This window comes from Natator depressus, chromosome 11 (genome assembly GCF_965152275.1).
Source record: "Natator depressus isolate rNatDep1 chromosome 11, rNatDep2.hap1, whole genome shotgun sequence".
Classification (NCBI taxonomy): Eukaryota; Metazoa; Chordata; order Testudines; family Cheloniidae; genus Natator; species Natator depressus.
In genome coordinates this window covers 62,185,974-62,211,823 of record NC_134244.1, presented here as the reverse complement: position 1 = coordinate 62,211,823, position 25,850 = coordinate 62,185,974, and the positions used below count along the sequence as shown (strand labels likewise).

Below are 25,850 nucleotides of genomic sequence, written 5' to 3'. Positions count from 1 at the left end.
TTTTTGTATGACAGGAAGACATGCAGGATGCAAAGTGGAACATTTGTATTGGTGATTTAAGTGAAGGGGAGCAGGTTAGTTTTGTGCTGGGCAAAATATATCTATATCTATATATATCTATATGTTGACAATACCAAGAAAAGCAATTAATATTGTTTTATTTAAGCTAGAATTGGACCATTTAAAGTCCTGATTCAGGAATGCACTTAAGTGTGAAACTTCTTCACCCCATCCAGGTCAGCACTTAACTGTTTTAAGCAAGTATGTTAAGCATATCTCAAGTGCTGTCCTGGACAAGGATGCTTTCCTGAATCCAGGTTTACTATACTAGTATCCAGAAGCCACTATCCCACAAGATCAATCTTTAAAGGAGTTTGTAGGTCTACATTTAAAAGGATATGCCCTGGAACACAACAACATTTTAAACAATTTTTTACTGGAGATGCATCCCAAAATACATATTTTTAGGGCTGAGCACCAACATCTGCACGTGGATATATGTACATGGCTCCCATTTACTTCACTGGGAGTAGCATGTGTCTAACTGCCAAATACAGACCTAGAGGCGTATACTGTCATTCATGCATAGGTTATTCAATCATGTAACTCCCAGTGCGTTAATTCCCAGGAAAATAGTCCACAAGTGGAGGGAAGGACAGCCTTAACATTACTTGTATGTGTAGGCTTACAAAGGAACAGATTCTACAGTCCTTAATTGAACATTTGCTCAAAGAAGGAGTGAAGAATTTGGCTCAAGTTCCTGAACGGAATTAACAATACTATAATTAAAATAAGTTCTCTAAATTACATATTTCTCTATTATGTACATGCTATGTTAATGTAGACAGCTTCTTACATGTATACTTTTTATGACTTCTTTTCTTTTATAATTTTGCATCTAATAGAACCTGTGCTATATAAGATGCAAAGTACATCAAAATAACACAATATGCAACAAAAGGTTGTGAACCGTAATTAATATTTCACAGACTAGGCCTTTATACATTATAAGCAATCTTGCAGTCTCTCTGCTTGCAGAAGACCCAATTATTTCAATGGCGAGTCTTCATGCAAAGGGGTGTAAATCCGACCAGTAGCTGTATACTCCAAAATACATACCTCAACTATTGTTTTGCTTTCAACCCATGCATTGAATGTCATAAGTAACAAAGAGTCACATTCTTCCATCTTTAAATGTGTGGAACTCTCAATGTCAGAAATGGTTTTGTGAGAAAATTTGATGAACAAATACAGGTCATCATTAAGACTATCTTACAAAGAAGACATTAATTTGGGGGCAAATTCTGCCCCCACACTTATCCAAAGCTATTGACATTAATAGGCAGCACAAGAAACAATAAGGGCAGAATTTTGTTTTTAAACTCTAATATACTAATTATAAAAAGGCAAGTGGGATTCTTTTTTGCTCATGTCTAAAGCATGGACAAAATCAAGCATTTTTAACTACCCTTTTCTTCCTTTTTAATTTCATTTAGTTTTGAGCAGCTATCATACCACCGTAATTCCAGGGGGTGTCATATACCACTCCTGAGGAAACTGTGAATGAGAGATTAAGAAAATAATCTTTTTTTACACAGATTTGCTATCACCTCCCTTGTACTATTTGAGCATGCAAAGCAATGATATTTAACCTAGATTTTTGGTTCTTATTATAGCTGATCTGAAGTGGTTTTTAAAAAATATAAAATCAATAAATACAAAAAACTATTTAAGAACTTTAGGGATTATTGCTTGAATCATGTTCCCAGCCGGAATAACCTGGCTGAACATTTGTGTACAATGGCAAAAGTGGGGATGTATTCTTCATCCAGGTTGCTTCCACTCTGCCTCTACCAAATAGTAAACTGGAGTAGGAGTAGCCTTTTTGGACTCCAGCCTGGTTATTACCTGGCCTTACCCTGTCCAACAGCACATAAACTGCTCCCATGGAACTGGACTCTACAATCCTGACAACCACAATGCTTAAAAAGAATCCTTTGCCCCCACAGAGATGGAGACAAGACTTGCCCCAATGGAATATAAATGTGTAGCATTAACATGACAAATTAATAGGTTTTAAAAGTAAACTGATTTTTTTAACCTACCAAGATTTGAGGACAGGGGACATTGGGGAGTGTTACTCCCACACTTGGTGGTGCTAAACATCTGGGGCCAGATCATCAGTTGGTGTAAATCAACCTATCTCCACAGAAGTCAGTGGAGCTTTGCCGATTTACACTAGTTCCAAATTTAGACTTAGCGTGCGAGTTTGATATGGACAAGATGTATGTAATTGACATTACAAGGAAAAGCATATAATAGTCCAAATTCAGCAAAATATAACTCCATTTTGGTTAATGGAAGTTACACCTGGAATGAACTTGGCTCAATATACGTTGCATGTTAATCAATGGTAATATACTAGAGCTGGGCAGGAATCAGTTTTCCTGTCTCAGAAAAAATCCCGAGATTCTGTAAATTATGAACGAAAAGTCAAAATCTTGAAAATTTTCATGAACTGATAATCTGAAGAAAAAAAATCAGTTTAAGTTAATTAAAACTTTTGTTTCAATAATTTTGAAATGTTTTGTTTTCTATCTTTTTTAGACTATAAATTAACTTAAATTTCTAAATAGACCTTTTCATTTTGAAAGTGTCAAACATCCTCAAACATCCTCCTCAAAATGTTTTCAAAATGGAAAATTTCTCAAAACTGCCCATTTCCCATGAAACGTTTCTGTTTCAATGAATCAGCATTTTTGACAGAAAGACATTTTGTCAAAAAACTCAGAAGAAATTGTATAGTATACACTTCATATCTTGGTTAGACACAGAGCAGCCTTGTATCAGCTTTTCAAGCATTGCTGTGCACAACTTCAGTGTTTACATTTTGAAAAATACATACATGCCTTTAGATTTCCTACCACTATGTTTCATTCTCTGCAAAGCATGCCAAAATAATATTGATATAAGGAGATGGCTAGACCTTCTTCATGAGAAGAAAAGTATTTCTTTTTTCACTTTTGGAGTTGTTTTCCATAATCTTATGAAGGTTAATCCACGTATACTACTGTTCTCCAACTTTGCACCCTGGTGACATCTGTGGTTTTTTACATTTCACCTCTTTTTCAGTGCAAGTGTAACTATTTGAAGCAGTATTTTCACTTTGAGTCTTGTAGCAGGAACTCAAAACTTAGTGATGTAAGCAGAAAATAGAAATGCCATAGCCACTGAAGAGAAGACATGCGGCATTGCTTACTTAAAGCCCCATCCTGTCCCCCCAAGGACAATAGCTGCTACCAGGATGGCACCAGCGATGGAACCTATTATAAGATTGGTGGCACTAGGACCTGCGATAAAGGATTACGGGAAGAAAGACATAAGAACCAACCACTTCATTCATGACAAGGGAAACGTAATCAAGCAATTTAGGAAAACAAACAACCTACATGATGTCTCTAAACATTTTCAAAGGGCTCCACTTGCTTTTCATTAATAGCATGAATAAACAAAGCTATCGTAATGTCTCTCACTGTGCTATGCCTCCTTTCTAATACTAGATTTTTACCTATCTCAGAAATTAACAACACGGTCATTCACTTCATTCTCTGGCTTAACTATTCCAATAAACACATAGTACATGAACCATCAGTTCAGAAAATTCAGATTTTTTAAAATTAAATAAAGTCTTAAATTTTTTTAAAAATAGCATTCAAGGGGTAATAAAACATGAATGTTGTACTTAATGCCTACTTATTTCACTCCGATGGCAAATGAAAAACCAAAAAGCCCATCCATTCTGCTTTTCATATAGCTCTGATCTTGTAAGGTGCTGAGTACCCGCAAATCCCACTTATTTCAATTTGATCTGATAGCACTTTTCAGGAGGCACACAGCACCTCATAGTCCCTATGGTTATGTCAACCTTAAGTTTACTAACTACGGAGAGTTCGGCAGAAAGGGTGGTGGAGTAAAAGGGTATGATTCAAATAAAAAATAATAAAGATCTGTAATTGAAATAAAAGCTGCATTCCCACTGAAGCATTCCAAACATCAATGCATCTCTTCGTCATCCTCAAGCAGCCACTGAACAATGAAGTGGGGCAGGGAAAAAGGGAAGGAAAAAAAGGTGGCATAAAATCCATTTCGTGTAATTTTCTCTAAAAAGGCAAGAAAGCACTTGAGGATCAATTATGAATTTCTTACATAAAGTGCTTTATTTGCCTGGGGGAGAGGAGGAGGAAAAGAAAATACAAAATAGATCTATGTTTGCTCAAATTAATTCCAGACCACAATATTCTCCGCTACCAGGCCCCCTCTGATGTAAATCTACTGTCTCTAAGTCCAAGGCAAAGTAAAATCTAATACAACAATTCTTTTGCATATCACACACCTTATAATTGAACATAAATATTTAAATGCCCATTATTAGCCTTTCAAAAATACTACTAATGAAAAAAATAATCCAAAGTGAGAGCTCCCCCACTGCAATGGCCATTTTGCTATTCTAAGTAGCACAGCTCTGGTTTTGGTATTACAAGGTGTTTGGAATACTGTCAGGGAGATACAAGGAGGAAAAGAGGAGCATCAAGAAAAGATGGGAGAAGAAAAACAGAGAGGGGTAGCTGGAATAGCTGAAGGAGCTCAGGGGCTAGTTCAGTGTCACAGATACCTTATAATACTGCCCAATCCCTGACGCAACAGTGAGAGAGTATCTTACATTTTAAAATTCATCACAGTGACCCGTTTTTGAACAATACATTACATAAGTTGTTTCCTTGGGTTTTATTTTAGATATCAGTTCAGACTGAATAAACAGCAAGCTCACCAGCTTTTATTCGCAACAAACAGTGCAAAGAAAGAATCATTCTGTATACATCATATGTTTTACTAGCTCGTGTCAATGCATGATTTTGGGATTAAACAGGATACATACCATGCTGCAGATCATTCATGATTTAGCTTTCTGAATTAACATACCGAGCTTATAAAATTATTTTCTTGTCATCTTTAAAAACGGTGGCTCAGATTCTGCAGCTACTTATGTCGAGTAGTGCCTTAGTCTTATCATAGTCTCATTTACTTCAAATGGAACTACTTTTGGGTACTCACCACAGATGAGGGGGGCAGACTATGGCCCCAAAAATTATATGAAAGCAGTCTAAAATTAATTAATATATCCCTTTTTAAAAACACTTCCTGTCTAGACACCACCAAGTATTCAGGGATATTAATAAGAATCTAACTTAACAGATATGAGCAGTGCACAAACGTAACAACAATAATCAAATGTACATTTTCTACTAATGGAAAATGCATCTTACTGAACTTACCTTTCATAGTCAGACTTAGCTACAAATCAATAACATTGAGCATGTTGGAGGATAAACAAATGCTGGTACATGGGCATTCTATTTCCAATTAAGAGATTTTTCCTCAAGTACTAGATAGAGAACTTTATGATTTTTCATCTTTGCCTGACCCAAAGCAAAACTTCTATCTTTTTTTCTTTTTTTTTGGTAGATGGATTTGGATTTAAAGCAAGCATAATGTTTTTAGAGGTTTTGCAAATGCAGCAAGTAACTGATTTACACAACATTTCAGAAGCTTTGGGAAATCCACAGAAATTATTTTTCAGCCTGGCCTCAGGAAGTCATTTTTCCACAGAAACACTGCAGTACTACATTTATCTGATAGTGACATATTTGTAATTTGGAAACAGAAGTCCAGATATGGCCATTTCAGGATATTTGAAATATGTCTACGTGTACAGAAAAAATAATTTTCCATGTGTTTATTATATGTTTGATAAAATGTTTCACATATACTTAGAAAAATTTAGTACATGTTAACGATTCAACGGTAGGCTTGGACTTAAGGAAAGAAAGCAATGGCATTACTGTTACTGTGAATAAATTCATCACCAAGCTGATGCATTTAAATAAAATTAGACAAATTAAAATTAGATTTAGAAAATATGGAAAACCCTTTAAAATTACTATAACTGTGGTGAATACCAGAAAGTCCTGATACAAATCACCTGTTTGGGGACTGACCCAATTGTAAGTGTCATAACTAGGGAAGGGCATCTTTTCTTTTAGCACAGAAAATAATTTGAAAACCAAGCACTTGTGCCAACAGCCTTAAAAATGGTAAAATAACATAGCAGTAGATAGTTGAGGCCCTTGTTAAAAAGATTCTGGCTAAAACTACTCTTTTTCCTGTGGAATCAAAGTAAATACTGCTAGTCAATAGATTTGGAGTGACAACTCTTATTCATACAGATTAATTCCTCTTTTTGCTAAATCTATCAGACATAGAAACTGAAAATGCCTATGGATTACACTCAGGGTGAAATCCTGCCCCATGGAACTCAATGGGAATTTTGCTATTGACTTCAGTGGTCCAGGATTTCACTTGAGTTTTCAATGGAGAGACATAGTGTGTGATTCCTTCTGTTTAAAGAATTATAATAATAATAATAATTATTATTCCATAGTGCCTAGGAGCCCCAGTCACAGACCAGGACACCAGTATGCTAGGCGCTGTACAAACACAGAACAACAACAACAAAAGGTAAAGATTAATTTGTTTACCAAAGAATTCTCCAGGTAACTAGTACCGGTTTGGAAATTTATAAAAAGATCAGAGACATATATTGGAAAACAATTTTTAAAGAATATGTTACAATAGATTGAACATATTTTGTAAGATAATTTTAAACCATGAAAATTGCGCATTTTTATATTTTAATGTTTACCTTGTCTTTTTTTAAAAAAAAATACACATTACATTTTATCAAACAAATAAATACACAGAAAATTTATATTTTTATCAATATGCCATGATTTAGCTGCTAATCTAAAGACCACTAGACGTTGGTTCATTACTTTAATGAATGATAAAAAGTACCATTTATAGAGGAAACAACAGCCAATAGATTTCAGCCATATAATTTCTATAGTCACTGGATTAACATGGAATAAAATGCAAATTTAAAATAAGAGATTTTATTAACTATAGTATTTCGGAGGCATTTTCTATTCTGCCTGGTGGAGAGAAATAAAAATTGTGGTGGATGAATTCTGTCAGATCTATTATTACTGTTGATCTGCCAACTCCATGTATTTGCCACCATGCTGTCTACAGGTACTTTTTATGAGTGGAAAGAATCCCACTGACTTCAAAGGGCTTTGCATCAAGCTCTATATCCCCATCACCAGGATGATCCTATTGAAGAGAGCAACTAAAATTAATGTCTGTATATCTATTACTGAAAATATTAATAATTACAGTTCTAGATTGGTCCAATCTAGCAACAAGAAGGTGATCAGGGAAAGTGTGGGATCCTTACTGAATGGGGGAGGCAACCTAGTGACAGAGGATGTGGAAAAAGCTGAACTACTCGATGCTTTTTTTGCCTCAGTCTTCACAGACAAGGTCAGCTCCCTGACTGCTGCACTGGTCAACCCTCAGTGGTGAAAGAACAGGTTAAGGACTATTTAGAAAAGATGGACAAGCAAAAGTCCATGGGGCTGGATCTAATGCATCCGAGGGTGCTGAGGGAGTTGGCTGATGTGATTGCAGAGCCATTGGCCATTATCTTTGAAAACTCACGGTGAGCAGGGGTGGTCCCAGACAATTGGAAAAAGCATATATATATAGTGCCCATCTTTAAAAAAGGGAAGGAGGAGGATCCGGGGAACTACAAATGGGTCAGCCTCACCTCAGTCCCGGGAAAAATCATGGAGCAGGTTCTCAAGGAATCCATTTTGAAGCCTTGGAGGAGAGGAAGGTGATCAGGAACAGTCAAAATGGATTCACCAAGGGCAAGTCATGCCCGACCAACCTGATTGCCTTCTATGATGAGATAACTGGCTCTGTTGATATGGGGAAGGCCGTGGACGTGATAATATCTTGACTTAAGCACAGCTTTTGATACGGTCTCCCACAGTATTCTTGCCAGCAAGTTAAAAAAGTATGGATTGGATGAATGTACTACAAGGTGGATAGAAAGCTGGCTAGATCATCAGGTAGTGATCAACGGCTCCATCTCTAGTTGGCAGCCAGTATCAAGCAGAGTGTCCCAGGGTCTGTTCAGGGGCCGGTTTTGTTCAACATCTTCATTAATTATTTGGATGATGGGATGCATTGCACCTTCAGCAAGTTCACAGATGACACTAAGCTAGGGGGAGAGGTAGATACCTGGAGGGTGGGGATAGGGTCCAGAGTGACCTGGACAAATTGGAGGACTGGGCTAAAAGAAATCTGATGAGGTTCAACAAGGACAAGTGCAGAGTCCTGCACTTAGGATGGAAGAATCCCATGCACTGCTACAGGCTGGGGACTGACGGGCTAAGCAGCAGTTCTGCAGAAAATGACCTGGGGATTACAGTGGATGAGAAGCTGGATATGAGTCAACAGTGTGCCCTTGTTGCCAAGAAGGCTAATTAGTAGGAGCCTTGCCAGCAGATCGTGGGAAGTGATTATTCCCCTCTATTTGGCACTGGTGCGGCCACATCTGGAGTATTGCATCCAGTTTTTGGCCCTCCACTACAGAAAGGATGTGGACAAATTGGAGAGAGTCCAGCGGAGGGTAGCGAAAATGTTTAGGGGGCTGGGGCACATGACTTATGAGGAGAGGCTGAGGGAACTGATCTTGTTTAGTCTGCAGAAGAGAAGAGTGAGGGGGGATTTGATAGCAGCCTTCCACTACCTGAAGGGGGGTTCCAAAGAGGACAGAGCTTGGCTGTTCTCAGTGGTGGCAGATGACAGAACAAGGAGCAATGGTCTCAAGTTGCAGTGGGGGAGATCTAGGTTGGATATTAGGAAAAACTATTTCACCAGGAGGGTAGTGAAGCACTGGAATGGGTTACCTAGGGAGGTGGTGGAATCTCCATCCTTAGAGGTTTTTAAGGCCTGGCTTGACAAAGCCCTGGCTGGGATGATTTAGTTGGGGGTTGGTCCTGCTTTGAGCAGGGGGTTGGACTAGATGACCTCCTCAGGTCTCTTCCAACCCATATCTTCCATGATTCTATTATAGGCAGAGTTGGTAGTGCTGCCTTTAGTTAAGGTTGCCTGAAACTTTTCATTATAAGATCCTGTTTTCAGTTGCTTATAATTTTGCCAAACGTAAATGTTCATGCTAAAATTTTCAATGTCAGACACCTCTCTCAAGCTGAATTTTTTTGGAAAGTTTCAGATAAAACAGTTCTGTTCTTTCTGAGAATGAGATTACGGGAAAATACTATGTTGTGTTCAAGTTAAAAAAATTCCTACAATCATTTAATTGAAAAGCTCTAGCACCACCATACTTGGAGGGCGGCTTCATATTTGGCAACGGAATTGCCCTGGTGTCAGAGATGTGCCTCTGAAAAATATCAGTTTGCACATGCTCTGAAGAGAATTGTTGAAAGTTTGGCAGCTAAATTCTGCATGTTCAAGCCCTGGACTTCAGGGGCTCAGCAGGACTTTCCCTGCAATTGTTGCTGTGAGCAGCCAGAGGCCACTGTGGCATTAGGCACAGGAACTCAGAGCAGGAAAACCATCTCTCTTGTGCTTTCAATGCCCCTGTTCCTGGTGCCTACACAAGGAGGAGGAGGAAGCTAAGGTGTCTGATGCAAAAGCAGAGGGTGCTGCATGAACCAGATATTGGGAAGGAATGGGGTTGTGGGGAGCCAAGAAAGGAGGGATGGATAGGAGGAGAGAGACTGGAAAGAGAGCTAATAGGGGCAGAGGGTGAGGTGGGGGGACAGGAGCAGAGAAGAAGGAGCAGGAGCCAGGGTGAGTGGCTATGGACTGGAGCAGAGGTGGGCAGGAGCTGGGGCTTGAGCAGAGAGATGGGAAGTAGGAACAGAGGTGTTGATTAGAAGCAGAGTGGAAGTGGGGCAGGAGCTGGGATGTAGGGGTTGATAGGAGCAAAGATGTCTGAGAGAACCTGCTCCATGATTTTTCCAGGGACTGAGGTGAGGCTGACCTGTCTATAGTTCCCTGGATGATGGGATGCAAGGGTAGAATGGTTTGTAATTATAAAATCTCATGCTCATTCAGAATCTGGAATTGAACCCTGGATTCCTGCATCTCTACAGTCTTTTACTGTCAGTAAATAGCAGTGAGACTCACTGGCAAAATGTGTGTCTCATCCCACTCTAGTGGGTGGTCCAGATCGGGGATAACAACCTTCTACTGCTGTTAGCTCAAGTGACAGAGGTCAGTATCGTGGATCTAATAAACCATACCTTGCTGAGGATACTAACTGGTGATCAATATGATTCCACATAATATAGTTTGTTTTATAAAATTATGTTAAACAAAAAACTATGTTAAAAGAATGTTAAGGTTGCAGAGTCAAGCACTGAGAAGTTAAGAAATGCCAGAATTCAGGTTGCCGGGCAAACTTAATTCACCCTTATTGTGTGTATGCATTCTGATACAGTCTGTAATTACATAACACACACTATTCCTGTAGGGGAAACACTTTGATAGGATTGAAATCTTAGATGAAGTCTGTGTGGAGTTAAATTAGTGGGCAGAATGCTGATGAAAAAGGTCAAAAGATCGAAATAATGGCAGTTTATTCCACAGTTTGCAGTGTATTCCATGAATGCAGAATTAAAGGAATTTACTCCAAGATTATCATAACCATATACATTGTGTAAATACCCCATTGTTAAAATTTAGAGGCAACTAGTGTGCTGATCCCTCAGATTTCAACTTCCCAAAATTATAAAAGACAATACAATATTTGTTGCTCAAACTTTATACAATGTACTGCCCCGAGGTAACTGAAAATCCTACCAACAGAACATTCAGAAACTTTGTTGGAAAGCTGTCTATATATACTATAATTTCAACTCAGTTTTTTTCTTTTTCTTAACTGAATTTTATGACCCACTGTTAGAATGAATGCCCCATTAATTGAAATTAAAAAAAAGTGAATTATATCAAATGATCCATCTTGTTCTGTTAGATTACATTTTGCAAAAATAGATAATCACGATCTTCAAATTACTATTTTTTCATTCTTTTTATAATTTGGAGCAATGAAACATTTAGACATTTAATTGTATTAATTGTGATGATGTAAAAATTCACAAACTTGTTGTTTTATGCCCCACATTGTCCCAGACAGGAGAGGGTTCAACACTGCATGAGCAAATCACATGACACAGACACATTCAAATCACATGACGAATACGGTCACCACATGACACAAAGCTAATGGGATAGTACACAGAGGGCTCAGGTGCGTACCTCACACACTAGGCACCAAACATAAAACTCTTAAACTAAGAAAAATGCTTACTCTATTCCCCACCCTGTGCCTCCAAAAATCACCCCCAGAGCCAGAATGGTCCCTGCCACTGCACCTATTAGCCTGTTAGTGGCCATGCTCACTGTGCGGAGGGAAAAGGGAAGATTTTTAAGGAAATGATCACATACTGTATATGTCTGAAATGAAAAATAAAATAGCACCTCACAGGGATATTTTACTTTGTAATCCATTGATTGTGTAACAGTTCAAACCTCCCAATAAATCTCTCCACACAAATACTATAGTTTTTAATATACGGAAATAGTTGAGGCTATATTTGGCTTTACTTGACTGCTTACAAACATTAATAAGTTTTACTGAAAATTTTGAAACTAAGTAAGGTTTCATAACCTGTGATTACATCACATTTTTATTTAAAATAGAATATCCTCAGCTTATGTAATATAAACCTACAATTTATTTAAAATGTAAACAGATACAATTTGATCACCAATAAGAAAACTTTCATCTATCACCAGAAACATACTGTATCCAGGTCATTAAACTAAACAGTTAAAGATGACCATTGTTGACTTATTACATTGTATAGAGTTGCTTACAAAAGACTGAAGTACTCCCAAAATTTTTTAAACACTGAATAACTGCAATTAACTCTTTTTCAGTGGTTTTCAGCCTGTGGTCTGCAGACGCCAGGGGTCCGCAGACTTACGTCTTAAGATTTCCAAAGGTGTCTGCACCTCCATTTGAAATTTTTTAGGGGTCCACAAATGAAAAAAAGGTTGAAAAGCACTGCTGTAGATAAAATAGGCCTGATTTTCCACTGCCTTGTCCTCTGTGTAATCATTTAAACCTGTGCAAAGTGACTGCAAATGAGGTGTAAGATATCACCAAATCTGTACGGTAGTGTTTAAAATAGGTGTAAATGATTACACAGAGGGCAAGGCAGTGGAGAATCATGCTTATAGAGACCCTCTAAATCGGGGTGGGCAATAATTTTTGCAGGGGGCCACTCCACGAATTTTGGTAAATTATCATGGGCCGCACATTTCTGCTATATTAATGAAGGAGGTACGGAGTCTGGGAGGGAGTTTGGGTGCAGCAGGGAGCTCCGGGCTGGTGCAGAGTGTTGGGGTGCAGGAGAGGGTGAGGGCTCTCTGAGGGAGTTTGGGTGCAGGGGGGGGGGGCTCAGGCCTGGGGCAAGGGATTGGACTGCAGGAGCGGGTGAGGGGTCTGGGAGTGGGTTCTGACCTGGGGCAGGGGGTTGGAGTGTGGGAGGGGATGCGAGGTGCAGGCTCTGGCCGGGAGGCGCTTACCATAGGCAGCTCCCGGCCGGTAGCACAGCAGGGCTTAGGCAGGCTGCCATAGCCCCACGCTGCTCCCGCAAGTCTAACGCACATCTCTGCATGCCCCTTGGTTTCTGGCCAATGGGAGCTGTGAGAACGCTGCTGGGGGCAGGGGAAGCGTGCAGAGTCGCCCCCCCAACCCCTGCCAAAGGCACACAGAGACGTGCCAGCAGCAGCCGTCTGCTTCCAGGAGCGGCGTGGGGTCACGGCAGGCAGGCAGCTTGCCTGAGCACCCTGCTGCGCCACGGGACTTTTAGAGGCCTGGACTCAGAGATCGCGAGGGGGCAGAGGAGGCCGTACAGAAATGTTAGTCATGGTGGGCCGGACAGAAATGTTAGATGGGCCGGACCCGACCCACAGGCCATATTTTGCCCACCCCTGCTCTAAAGGTTTAATTCTTAGCACAGCTAGGTTTGAATTTCGTGCTCTCTCTCCCCCATCACACTCATACCCCCCACCCTGAGAAAAAGGTTGAAGAGAGAAATAACACATCTGAGGGTATTCAAAAGAATTCTTGAATGGGTGTAGCTTTACCCAACTGATCAAAACAACACTGAATTACACATTTTTCTTCCAAAATGCGTATTGGAATTCAGAGTAAAAACCTAACTACTTCAAAGGGATTAGGATATCTTGGCAGATTTTTTTATCCTGCTGAAAAACACGTAAGCCTGATTCTTCCATCCATACTCGTACTGAGCAAGACCTTACTCTATAAGCAGTCCTCTTGATTCTGGATTAATTGTTTACCAAAATCAGTTCTTCTAAAGAACAGACTATTTTTTAATTTATTCAAGCAGAGAAAATTCTTCTAAAGCAAGCAAACCTCTGCTGTTTTTAAAAGTTAATATGTAGCTATTCTGGAAAAAAAATTAACAACATTGGCTCCAAGGCCAAGAATATAACTTGCCAAATTTCAGTCCAAAGCAAACTTATACAACTGAGGTATCATGCACCTGGTATAAATTTTTTAACCTTGATTCCTTTGGGTAACCATAAAATGTAAATGAGAAATTAGGGGCAGTGGAAGGGGGTTTATTTATTTGGTGCTGGCATTTCTCACAGCGGGAATGACAGAACTCAAAAGTATATGATATTGTCATACCTAGAGCTTCTTGGCATGGTGCTGGCTTGTCTCCCTGAGGATTTTCCAATTTTGTGTAAGCACTGCACTCCAAATTCATAGTATTGGAGTCCTAGGAGTGAGGATGGAGGGAACAGTGCACCCCACTCCATGGTATGCTCTTCTCTGAGCCTGGCAGATATTTGGGCAGGGGTTAATGCTGCTCCAAACATTAGCTCCCACTCTGTACTTGTACTCTCCTCAGAGAGGGATATTTACATGGCAAAGAACTAGCCATCACCACATAGGCTGGGACAGAATAACGTTTCATTTTCCTTTCCCTATGGCTCCCCAGGATCTGAGGTGCTTGGAGGCCATATCTCCTGCCTCTTATGCAGCCCACCCCCAAACCCCTCTCCTTGATGGAAGTATTAAAGATAAAATTTGTGAGCTGAATTTTGAAGAGCTTCCTGGGCCTTCTGTCTCTCTCCTGTGGGTTTTACTGCAGGAGGCCTCAGTCATTCCAATATAATGGGGTTTTATCTCTCTTTCTCTAAGGTCCCCTAAACTATCTATGACTCTCCCATTACCACACTATCTGATCACCTTACAATCTTTAATGTATTTATCTGTGAGATAGGGAAGAGTTATCTCCATTTTACAGAAAGGAAAGGAAGGCACAGAGAGATTAAATAATCTGACCAACACCATACAGGAAATCTGTGGCAGAGAAGAGAACTGAACCCAGGTCTCAGGCTAGTACCTCATCCAAAGTTTTTGTTGGTTCCCCTACCATCACTGCTTTTTTCCTTTTATGCACTCTATAACTTTTCCAAAATTGGAGATGTTCTGAAAAGTTACAGAATAGCAAAAGGAAAATAAAATTAACTCTAACTTTTCAAAATTTCTTCAAAGTTACAGTGTTCCATTTTTCCTTTTGCCCACTCTTTACTTTTTAGAAGTTGGAGAAGTTTATAAATTTACAGAGTGGAAAAGGAAAACAAAGTAGGGGGAAATCAAGAAGTGTGTGGGGGGGAACAGACAAACAAAGTCCCTACATGTCATTCATTCTATTGCAGTCAATGGAGAAAAAAGGAAGAGAAAGGGGGAAAAACAAAAAACAATTTTTAAAGTAAATTAAAAATGAAATTGTAAGTCAAATCCAAATAAAAACTGTTTTGTTTTGAAATTTTTTATTGAGGGATTTTTTTTCCCAAACAGATTATTAATGGATGAGAGTATCTGTATTACTTAAACAGGAAAGCTTTCCTAAGCTGGACTGCTTTATTTATTTTTTTTTTGGTGAGGGGGCTGGATTAAAAATTATATATTTTAGACACATGTAACAGCAGTTATAAGAGGAATCATTTATAATAAAAAGTGCTTTTTAGGCAATGATTTGGGATTTCAGTATTTTCTATTTGCTGATGCTCTCTTATTACACAGGGATTTATTTTTCAGACACAGAGAAGAACTCTCCTCTGAGACAAGAAAAATTGCCTGTATACTTCCCATATTCTAAAAGATTAAATTCAATAGTAGTAGACTGTAGCTGACTCACTGAACTCACACAGGCATGAGTCTCTGTGAATCTAATGATTACCTATTATTCTAGCTTTAATAATAGAGATTTTGCAAGTAATACAGTCTCACTTCAAAGAAGGTGTGTTTTAGACAGTCAAACTTCAGTCTGTTTCATATACTTAAATTTATGGTTCAAGTATAATACAGTTAAATCAAGCCAAAGTCCAATCCTGCAAATGAATCTGCACAGGAAGATGCCTGTGTGTGCAAGGAGTCCCACTGACTTCAAGAACAGGATCCAATACTGTAAGTAGCTCCAAGTTTCCTTCACTTCCAAAAATTGCTACTGTCCTGCAATACTATATTCTTGGTCTGCCACTGCAGGATACAGTAGGTTTCTGACTTTAGATGAGCTCATAACATCAATGTGAATTAATTCTAAAATAATAAATGACCACTGATTTTTTTAAATCCTTAAATATAGTAAAGAGGAAAAAGCAACTGATAGATGATGTAAAGGTCTGAAAAGAAAAACAGAAGTGCAACAGGAGCAGCAATCAATCATCAATTATCATAACAGAATAAAGAAAAAGCAAGCAATATGTTAGCTATACATAATACCGATCATAATAAGAAAAATGTAGGGATTTATGGTGTGAAAAACTGTTAATTATATGAATTTTCACATCTCAGAAGAAAGTGTTGGCCACCTTCCCCCAAATAATTATCTGCTCTTATGCTACTTAAGGGCATGTTTCAGCACTAGAGAACACGGTAGAAAACTGAAGTCAGAAAAAATTAACATTCTCCAATTTTGTTAAATTCTTCAAAGAGAACGACTGACTTTTACTGCAACTCTTCCTTCAGCTCAGTCCTTGTCAATATCAACCAGTATGAGAATTCTAATTAATCTACATTTTGTTTTCCCCTTAACTAGGAGGGTATCTATTCCAAAGGAATATTCTCATTTTAATGGAAAGGACATTATGCATATAACTACTTTCATCATCATAAGAATATACTCCTAAGAGCTTGTCTACCTGAAGAATTAGACCATGGTAAGCTGGGTGTGATTATGCTGCTCTAGCCTGCTCAAAGTGCATTAACAAACTGCTCGTGTGTCTCAGCAGGGTGTGTGCACATGGGCAGTTAGACCATGGCAGGGCAGTGTGGAGCAGATTCAGACCCCCAGCATGCCACCGTTCAATTGTTCGTATAGACAAACACTAAGAAAGCAGTCAACCTCTTTGTCCATGAATGGCGTAAGCCAGGGAGTAGGTGGAAAGGTGCTGTTAACATTTTTTAAAGATATTGAAGCTGCAGAAGATTTCTGGACTTAACTTTTTTTTTAAAAAAAATTCTTGAACAAGCATCAGAGTTAAGGTTAGAAATCTCTCTCTCACCCAGCCTCCAGATATCTGAAGTGTCAGATGTCAGAATTTGGAGGAACCAATACTTCTAACTCCTTGGATAAATTCTAAATTAAGTGAACCCATGACTTCTTAAAAATTAATATAATACTTTGGAGCTGTTTCTCCAGACTTCCGTGCCTTCTGGAAGTAAGTTACATTTGAAAGACAAGAGAAATGGGCAAGAGAGATCATCACTACATCCCATTCTAAGAGAAGTTAACCTCTTAGAACACTGATATATTGAAGTGTAGTATTTGCAACCAAAAAAGTAAAAATGGAAAGTTTGAGATGAATTCCACTGAGGTGTCTATCATCAGATTTGTAAAGGCTCTTATTTCATGTATTTTTCCCTGCATTGATTTTGTGAGTCAGAGTGCAATAATCCTAGCATGTTTTTTAAACCTGTGGTCATACTAGATGACATTTTGTGACACTGGAGTTAATCTAGCTCTGATGTTCTCACAATTGAATCTGTGTTATCTGAATCTTGAGAAAATTGAGTTTCCTGCTTCTGCAATGTTATGGAACTCACATTTTGTGCTAAAGAAATATAGAAAGCATTTTAGTTCATGTCTGTTGTTTGTATGCTGACATGTGAGTTATGTAATTTTAGTAATAAAAAGAAAATCTTAATAGGAAGTGCTCAAGAACTTTAGAGTTTTATATCATTGCAGAAAACTATTTCTTTACACTTCCTGATACCTTTTCCCAATTGGATTTCTCTATTAACACACCAAAATAAACTGTAGAAAGCAGTCAATGTCCAATTCTCTGTCATGAGTCTCTTGGGGATTCAACTTCCAATAAAGTAATATTGCCACAAATTTTAAAAAAAGTGTCAGTTCTCCTTATGACCCATTCTTGTATCAAAATAAACTAAAAAGAAAACGAACTATATCAAGTTTATTTTTTCAATATAGCCATCGTATTGTATTAGAGTAATCCATTTTCCTTATCTGCTGATACAATCTTATTCATTAATATCATTGGTGGTATCTATCCACAAAGATATTTTCCTAGAATGTCTCAGAGTTGGCATATTAATTTCTAGAATGGCTTTTCCATTTTGAAAGTAAAAAATAAAGTTTGTAGTATAGTGATTTGATCTAGGTGACCAGATGAACTTCTCTACTTGTCTTTAGACTTGTTTATAAATTAAACAAGGGCGTCTTTTTATTATTTTTATTGTTTCTTATCTAATGCATCTGCAAGACAAGTATTACAGTACTCTTAAATGCTACAACAGGAGCTCCATCTCACCCTTCTGCACAGAAAGGAGGACTCCCCTTACTAATTCCTTGCAGATGGCTCTTCACAGAGTCAGGAAGGCTCTAGGGGAGCGGAGAGGGCAGGGAGCTATGCTAGGTGAGGTAGAAACTAGACAGCCCTATGATGTTTGGTGGTGGGGAAGGATGCACCTCTAAAGGTTCCCTAAGAAAGAGAATACCTATTCCACTTTGGTTTTCCACAGACAGTTAGGATGTTGCGTGGACTGTATAATTTTGCTATATTTCTTGCCAATATAGTTATTTGGGTTTTGGAGGAGGTGGAGAGCCACAATTTCAAGTGCATACCTTTCCATGTGAAAAGTATTTCTGAAGAGTATTTCCCTAATAGTTCCTCTAGGTTTTTCTACTTCTTATACAGTCAATGAGGCATCTATTAAACATGCAAAAGTAGAAGACAGTAATAATAGTATGAGAAAATAACAGTTCCTAATATATTTTGTTTATTTTCTTTCCCACTGAATTCTGATTCTTAGGAGGTCAAGCTTTCTAAGCACTCTTCCAGATCCACAATGAGCTGAAGCCCCCTTTACAGTCAAGATAACTGTAAAAGAAACTTTTGTACATGGGAGACTTCATTTTCCCCTTCATTATGTCCTAGCTCTCAGGAACAGCATGGAACAGTCAAGGAACATCAGCAACTGGAAAATCTCTACTAAAGGATACATAATAAACTCACTATGTGGCCATAAATGTTGAAGTCTAGTAAATGTAGGTTTTAATTATGAAGATGGCTATTAAAGGACAGAATAAAGGGGGGAAATTGGGATGAACCAAATGTCTGGGTTCATATCTTTCTAGGAATGGGATCTGGATTTATAAAAGTCAAAGTATATTCACAAACAGTCTTAAAATTAACATTCATATACCTTCTCTGAGAGGCATAGTTTTAATATTCTCAAGGGTTTGATTCTGAATGATAGGGTTATACCCTCCTTTCCCACATGTTAATTCTACTGGTGCTAATAGAGAAGAATAATCTAAACATGTACTAAATATTGCAACTGAAATCACACAAACCCTTAGGTCCTTCATCCTTCTTGCTGGGAGTATCCCGGATAGGGTCATCAATACTGCAGTCTGTCCCTGCCCAGGAGAAATTACAAATGCAAGTGGCTTCATTACTACACACCTAGAAAAGAAAATGAAAATAACTGTTTTTGAAATACTTTTGATTGAGGTTATTCAGCATATGTTAGAAATAAGTTATAAGATACACAGGATAAAATTTACCACAACACATACTATAACAAGAATGATTGTTTAGAAAGTTCAAAAAATCAATAACCTCATCAAGTACATAACAGGTTAGGATGGAGTGTTCACCCCACACTAGCCCAGAAAACATTAATGTGGCTCAGGAGGAGTTACGTAACTGATAGGTCACACATAGGGAGAGTTAGGTTTGATGAGCAAGCACTGATTAAGGATGGGGCAGAGCTGAGGAGAAGCAGCAGGTGGGGCTGGAATAAGGCTAAGCAGTGAGGGCAGAAGGGGCTGCCATGTGCAAGCCTCCAGTTGCTCTCTGTGCTTAAAAAGGAGAAGGGGAAAAACCCAGGAGAGTAGAAGCCCTGGGGATCCAGTCCCTGAGAAAAGGACATACCCATAGAAATGTAGGAGAAGGAAGCCTGAAAGAGGAGAAGTAGAAAAAGGTTTGGGGAAATGGCTGCCAGGTTTGGGACGGTTCAGAGCTTGACTGCTGACTCAGAGATCCTTGGAACCTGGAGTACTGGGCAGGCCTGGGTTCCCCTCCCAGCCACTAGGGAAGTGGCACAGTCTGGGCAGTGAATTGGAGGACTGCCTGAGACAGTTCATACAGAGATCCTTTGATAGCCTGGAAGGGAAAAACTATAGTGACTTGGCCAGAAGGACAAGCCATGAAGAGGGAGCACCCTGAGTTACAAAGAGGAAGCAATCAAGTAAAGAGGAAAAATGGGGACACAGGGTGAGCAACCAAAGGAGGAGGCATCAGACTGGTCAAGAGGTAATCCCGAGATACGGCCAGAAGGAGGTGCCACAGTGGTGAGTTGTAAACCCCAAGACACAGGTATATCAAGTTCTTAGTTTTATTTTAATTTCCCAGGTAGATACACTCAGAAGATAGCATGGCAAGAGTAGAAGACTCCATTAGAGCTCAACTGTCCCATGGACTCTCACCAGTGCAGGGGTATAGGGGGCTCTAAGAACCCTTGTTTTTATTCATCGGCAACAGAGATCTTGGGTCTGGGTGGATGAGCCATTTGGTGAAGCCACAGTCTAGCCCTTATTAATTTGCTCTTTTCATGAAGCTGGGAAAGGGGGACATAAATTAAGGTACTTATTATATGTATCCATTTTCAAACTGATCATTGTAATCAGAACCACTTTCAAACTTTGGATCTCATACTTCCTTAGGCAACTTGTTCCAATGTAAGAGAGAGGGGGAATTCTGAGTTTCAACTGACAGTTTCTTCCTCATTCTTCCAGGCTGGTGGTGTCAGTCTATCCTCCAGCAGAATAGGCCAGAGATTCACTTTAAGACTGCACTTAGAAGGATACCTCTGTGAAAATTTGGGCTTAAACCCACCAAAAATTACATTACACTTGTAATAAATATGAACTCCTACCAAACCCATAAAATTTAAAATTCTAAGCAATAATGGACGATGGTAAAAGAAATTAGAGATGGAGTTAAGTTGCTGAGGAAAGTGATTGAAGGAAGGTGTGGTGGAAAAGCAGATAAAGATAGAAAGAATGAAATTTTGATCAACAAGATTAGAAGGGCAGTTAGTCATCAATAGAGGTACCTAATCAACTGGTACATAATGTATAAAAACTATAGACTACATAGTCTATAGATAATGCTTAACCAAGTTGACAGACGGTACAATGCTGACGATCAAAAGTAAATAAGCCATGTAATTTTTGTTTATACCTTTATCTCATTCTGCATCCTCTAATATTCACTAAAGAAGCTTATCAAGAAGGATAAAGATAACTTTAATCTTACTTGTAAGAAAGGTTTGTTGAACTGAAAATTCGAATTAGCAAAGGCACAATAGGAATGTGGAAAAAAATTCAAAGTTGTCAAGAGAATGTCTGGATCCCTTTCTTAACTCCTATATTGCCCTCGGTCTCTGTGCCTTTCTTTCTTTCTCCTTCGCTCTGAACCCAATTCACCCTCCTTTCAGTCTGTCTCCCTTTAGGGATTCTCTTCCCATATGAATCTTCCCCATAATAAGAAAACAACTTCCTAATATAGAGTCTAGTCCTCTATGGCACATATCTGTAGAAATTATAGCAGTCTCTTATCCCTTGTTGGCCCTGCTCTCCTTTAAAAAACAAACAAACAAACAAAAATGGTGTGTATGGTGGGGAGCACAACTAGCCAGAAAAATGAAGTGTTTGATCAATAGTTAAGACACTTGATAACTTAGTCAAATAGACTCAGAGGCGGACTATGAAGCGTAATATCCCTCAGTGTAAACTGATGTGCTAGGGTGGAAATAATGTCAAAACTAAGTATAGTTTAAACCAGGGGTTCCCAAAATGTGGCCTCAGCCCACCTTGACACAGTCCTGGATGGTCTACCGGCATGACTGCATTCTCGTCAAGCTCAGTCTTAGGAAATCTTTAACTCCAAGTGACTTGTGTAATCTAAATAAAAGCTATATAAATGTAATGTTTTGAGCTGTATATGCTGGACAGAGTATAGAAAAAAATATTTTTAAAAAATAAGCTGCGGTACTGTATGTCAAGTTTAATTCTTGCGCATACAATGGTGTGTTTTGCTGCAAGGTAACCTAGCAATGTACAAACAGTCTGCCATTTACAACTGTAAAAAATGGCAAGCAGTATTTTAATCTGACATGGATCGATTTTATTTTAAAAATGAGAGGGTGCACTGGCGGAGAAGATAATGAGAGTCCCAGACCATCTACATCTACACAAAATGAGCCAGCCAAAAAAAAAATGAAGGAAGTCGTAAGAAGATATAGTGACACGTTCTTGAAGTTTGGATTCTCCTTTACTGGATTGGAGGAGGACCCATTGCCTCAGTGTGTTATATTATAAACTATTATTTTATATTTTTAATTACAATATTTGATTCTTTTCTAATTAGTTGAGAGTAGGGTTGGGTCTTTACTTACACAGCACAGAAATTTAGATAATATACTAAAAAAATTGAAAACACAGTGTTTAAAGTTGGACAACTATTTTGTTTTAAATAACATGTCTTAACAATTTTGTTAACATTGTGTTGCTTATTCAGGTTTATATGCTGTACATTTATACAGTGTGTTTTCCTTGTTTGAACACCACATTTCGCTCAGCGTTTTTTTAAAAGTGTCATTTTCCTAAAAGTGTTTGGTGTCAAAGATCTTGAAGCATTTCTTTGAGTGCACATTGCCATGGTTTTCTATATTTACAACTGTTTACATTAAAATGAAAAGAAAACATGTACACTGTATTTACAGTTCTAGTGTATGTAATTAAAATTTATAATTTCCCTCAAGAAGTGTTAATGAGCTGCAGTGCCTACTGCCGCAGCTCAGATGGACCTCCAAGAAAGAAGTTTGGGAACCCCTGGTTTAAACAGGAATGACTTCTTTAATTAGGCAGAAGACGACAATCTGCATATGCAGAGGGTCAACATTCATATTTTCAGTCCAGAGTACAATGTAGCAGCGAGGAAGGCTAAGAGGATTAAATAGCCTGATGTTTTGTATTAAGAGTACATATTAACAGTCCTAGGAAAATGGAGTTATTAATGTAACAAGCGCTGGTTACTACCTTTGGAGCTTCCTGACCAGCACAATGCAATAGAGACAATAAATGGAAATGGAAGGCTCACATATGACACAATATTGGGATTATTTATCTGGGAGAGTCTGAGGTGATTAAGAGGTATCCTATTAAATTCTATCAAATTAAGGTTAATAAACGGGAACAGAGGGATATAGGTTTATGTTAAGAGGAAGTGTACTGCATGTAAAAAGAATCTATGGAGAATAAAGAAATTAGTGTTGCTAAAGGAGGTGAGGACCTGTATGAGTGAATGAACACAAGAAGCACAAGTAAGAAGATGCCATTTTCAGGTCTTGTCTACATGGGAGATTTTCCTTGGCTATGGCCTGCAGTGGCAAGCTATCAGTGTTGCTGCACAGATGCAATCCCTGACATAGACAGGCAAAGTTATTTGCACCAGTGGATCTTAATCCAATTTCAAGGAGGTATAGACACCTTAACAAAAGGAGTTAACCAGGCTTCAGATCATGACACAACCCTGAATACTGCTCATTTGTTTCCCCATACATTCAAAGTGAAACATGATCCATCCTGAAAGATGAACTTGCTCAGTGAGGCCTACTTTTCTCCGGCCGCCTTTCTGGAGCATCACTGAATGTCTTCCTATTCCCTCTTGCTGGTGCTTTCCGATCTGCTCCAATCCTACTCAGGTCCCATGGCCTTGTCCCACTTATTTCTGCTACCACCATCCTAAAGACCTAGCATCTAGATGGTACAGTAGGGCTTTCACAGTCTCTTCAAGCAGCCCAGAACACTGGCTATGCCATACTGGTTCTAAGTTTTAGGGCAAGAACCCTGAATTTCTGCAGCATTAATACTGGATTCTGTGGCAAACTGAAATTATTCAGAGGAATGAAATGTGTGGTAAAACATTAGGGAGGTTTTTATAGTACTGGACTTTACTATTGACTTCAGTGGGAGCACAAGCCAGCTATAAGTGCTTTTGAAAATCCCACTCTAAATATTAACATGAAAACTACAGTGAATTGTGTCACATAATTTAAAAACCTTGTTTTCTCAACTGTTCTCTATGCCTCTCACACTGTCATAGAATTAAAGTATGTCACAAAATCCAACACTTGTGCATTCAGGAAATCAGAAGGTCTTACTGAAGATTTTAGGTACAGTACACAACACTGTACATTAGGCCCTGTTTATATTGGAAGTATGGACAGAGCTTATCTGCTATCCCACGGATATGGACTTACCCCATGATTTGAACAGACTTTTCCATTAGAACCAATAGGGCAGCTGCTTATGTTCAAGGACTGAATTGGTAGGCACTTCCTGTCTAGACACATCATGTGAGGGCCACATGGAGCTCCATCTTCCACATATCCCAAATCTGTATCGTCATCTAAAAGCACATGAGCACCACTAGGAGAAGAAGTTTTAAAATACTATTAATATTATGACTAGAGCCTTTTAAAGATATTAAAACACAATAAAGGTAGGGATGTTAGAAGCCCTATAACTTCTTCAACTCCACAGCACACTAGAGGAAAGAATATGGTATGCACAAATTCACACCACATTTTTTCTATTAATCGCACAGTTCTCACAGTAGCACTGACATGAAGTAGCTGGTAACATAGAGAAGAATTCTAGGTATTGACATGCCATCTTAATTTGATCTTAGATTACATGTCCATAACTGACCGAACATCTTTCTTTTTTTCATACCACAGAATGATATTTCTAGAAAACGTTACTAGTTCATGTATATAGATTTATGCATATTTTATGAGAAATGTTTCATGCTTTAACTCTAATCTCAAATGGGAACAGGGAGTAAATATGGAGGAGAATAGTTGTATATATACACACAAAAGAGTATTCTTTGTTACTTTTAGCATTCTTAATCATCAAATTTTATTTAAATTTTTTAAAAGCACCCATCCAGTAATCTGCATGCAAGACGATAAAAACGTGCCTATCCTCTGACCAATTAAATGCTAACTAAAGATTTCCTCCTACCACAATCATTCATATAAAACAAATAATTCCTCTTGCTGAGATAGTACTGCTCAAAACCATGAAGCCTTATATATGGATCTTTTGCTCTTCTGGATTATAATTCTTAAACTTCATGGAAGAGCAATGTGATGTTCCACGGTAAGGTTTGATACCAGTCTCAAGAGTCTCCACATGCATTTCAATGCTTAAATGGAGAATATCAGTGATTTTTAATAAAAGGAGAAATACCATTTAAAATAGTGGTTTTTACCTCTAACAAATTTAAATTTAGCTGTTTAAATTTTTATCTAGTCTGACTTCCTGGATAGCACAGGTTATGTCTACACTCAAGACACTACAGCAGCACAGCTGCAGCGCTGTGGTAGCACTTCACTGTAGAGACTACAGCAGTGGGAGAGGTTCTCCTGTTGCTGTATGTAACCGAGCTCTCCTGTCACTGTATAATTCTTCTGTTGACCTAGCACTGTCTGCACTGGGGGTTAGGGTCAACTTAACTACGTCTCTCAAGGCTGTGGATTCTTTACACCCCTGAAAGACGTAGCTATGCTGATGTAACTTTTCAATGTAGACCAGCCCTCAGCCATAAAACTTCCCCAAAGTAATTCCTAGAGCATACCTTTTAGAAAAACATCCAATCTTGGTTTTAAAATTGTCCATGATAGAGAACCCACCATGATCCTTGGTAAATTGGTCCAGTGGTTAATTACCCTCACTGTCAAAAAATTACACCTTATTTCCAGTCTGCATTTGTCTAGCTTCAGTTTCCAGACACTGAATCATGTTCTACCTTTCTCTAATAGATGGAAGAGCCTATTATTAAATATTTGTTCCCCCTGTAAGTACCTGAAGGCTGATCAGGTCATCCCTTAACCTTCTCTTTGTTAAGGGAAATAGACTCAAGAACCTCAATCTATCACTATAAAGACATGTTTTCCAAACCTTTAATCATTTTTGTGTCTCCTCTTTGACTTCTCCAATTTATCAACACCCTTCTTGAATTGTAGACACCAGACCAGGACACAGTATTCCATCAGCACCAAACACAGCTAAAATAATCTCTCCACTTCTACTTGAGATTCCTCTATTTATGCATCCAAGGATTGCATTAGCTCTTTTGGCCACAGCATCACACTAGGAGGTTGTGTTCAGCTGATTATCCACCACAACCCCCAAATCTTTTTC

At 38.6% G+C, this 25,850-nt stretch overlaps 1 protein-coding gene across 7 annotated transcripts in view; it reads right to left on the bottom strand.

Annotated features, from left to right (window-relative positions):
• Positions 1 to 25,850, bottom strand: part of ADAM23 (ADAM metallopeptidase domain 23) — a 173,524-nt gene that overhangs the window by 11,467 nt on the left and 136,207 nt on the right. For 2 of the 7 annotated variants that reach the window (XM_074968005.1, XM_074968001.1), the window contains exons 23-25: positions 23,900 to 24,068; positions 18,924 to 19,035; positions 3,260 to 3,350 (exon numbers count right to left, since the gene is read on the bottom strand). In XM_074968005.1, coding sequence (XP_074824106.1) covers positions 3,260 to 3,350; positions 18,924 to 19,035; positions 23,900 to 24,068 — 372 coding nt within the window. Of the gene's footprint in view, positions 1 to 3,259; positions 3,351 to 11,305; positions 11,397 to 18,923; positions 19,036 to 23,899; positions 24,069 to 25,850 lie in introns of all 7 variants that reach the window. The other 5 variants (XM_074968002.1, XR_012641489.1, XR_012641490.1 and 2 more) reach the window with 5 other exon arrangements.